The sequence below is a fragment of the Eimeria tenella genome, genomic scaffold (assembly GCF_000499545.2).
Source record: "Eimeria tenella Houghton genomic scaffold, Eth_scaff1995, whole genome shotgun sequence".
Lineage (NCBI taxonomy): Eukaryota > Apicomplexa > Conoidasida > Eucoccidiorida > Eimeriidae > Eimeria > Eimeria tenella.
The window spans coordinates 5799-6220 of NW_013541838.1; the positions used below are offsets into that span (position 1 = coordinate 5799).

Consider the following 422-nt stretch of genomic DNA (forward strand, 5'->3'; position numbering starts at 1 on the left):
CCAGCTGCTGCTGCTTTGGGGCTGTTTGCTGCTGTGTATGCGCATGCAGCAGCAGCAGCAAACCTCCCTTATCTGCTGCTGCTGCCATCTCCCCGGGCCCACAGGGCGCCCAAGGGTTTCTTTGAGCAGCTGTTTGAGCAGCACCCGGAGCTGCCTCCGCTGCTGCATGCAGCAGAGCAGCAGCAGCAGCAGCAGCAGCAGCAACTGCAGCAGCAGCAAAAGCAGCTGAAAGCAGAAGCTCTGGAGGCGTGGGCTGTCGGACATGCCTCCCGCTCTGTCACAGAGGCAGATCTCAAGTCAGTTGGCGCCCAACGCTTGCTGCTGCTGCTGCTGTTGCTGCTGCTGTTGCTGCTACTGCTGGGGTCTGCATGGTTGCTGCTGCTCTTGTGGCTGTTGCTGCTGCCGCTGTTGCTGCTGCCTTT

The 422-nt window shown here is 60.9% G+C and overlaps 1 protein-coding gene across 1 annotated transcript in view; it reads left to right on the forward strand.

Moving 5' to 3' along the window:
* ETH_00039265 (uncharacterized protein) overlaps nucleotides 1–422 on the forward strand; it is a gene marked incomplete at both ends in the record, with an annotated part of 4408 nt that overhangs the window by 1075 nt on the left and 2911 nt on the right. The window contains one exon of the mRNA XM_013374175.1: nucleotides 105–296. Coding sequence (XP_013229629.1) covers nucleotides 105–296 — 192 coding nt within the window. The remainder of the gene's footprint in view (nucleotides 1–104; nucleotides 297–422) is intronic.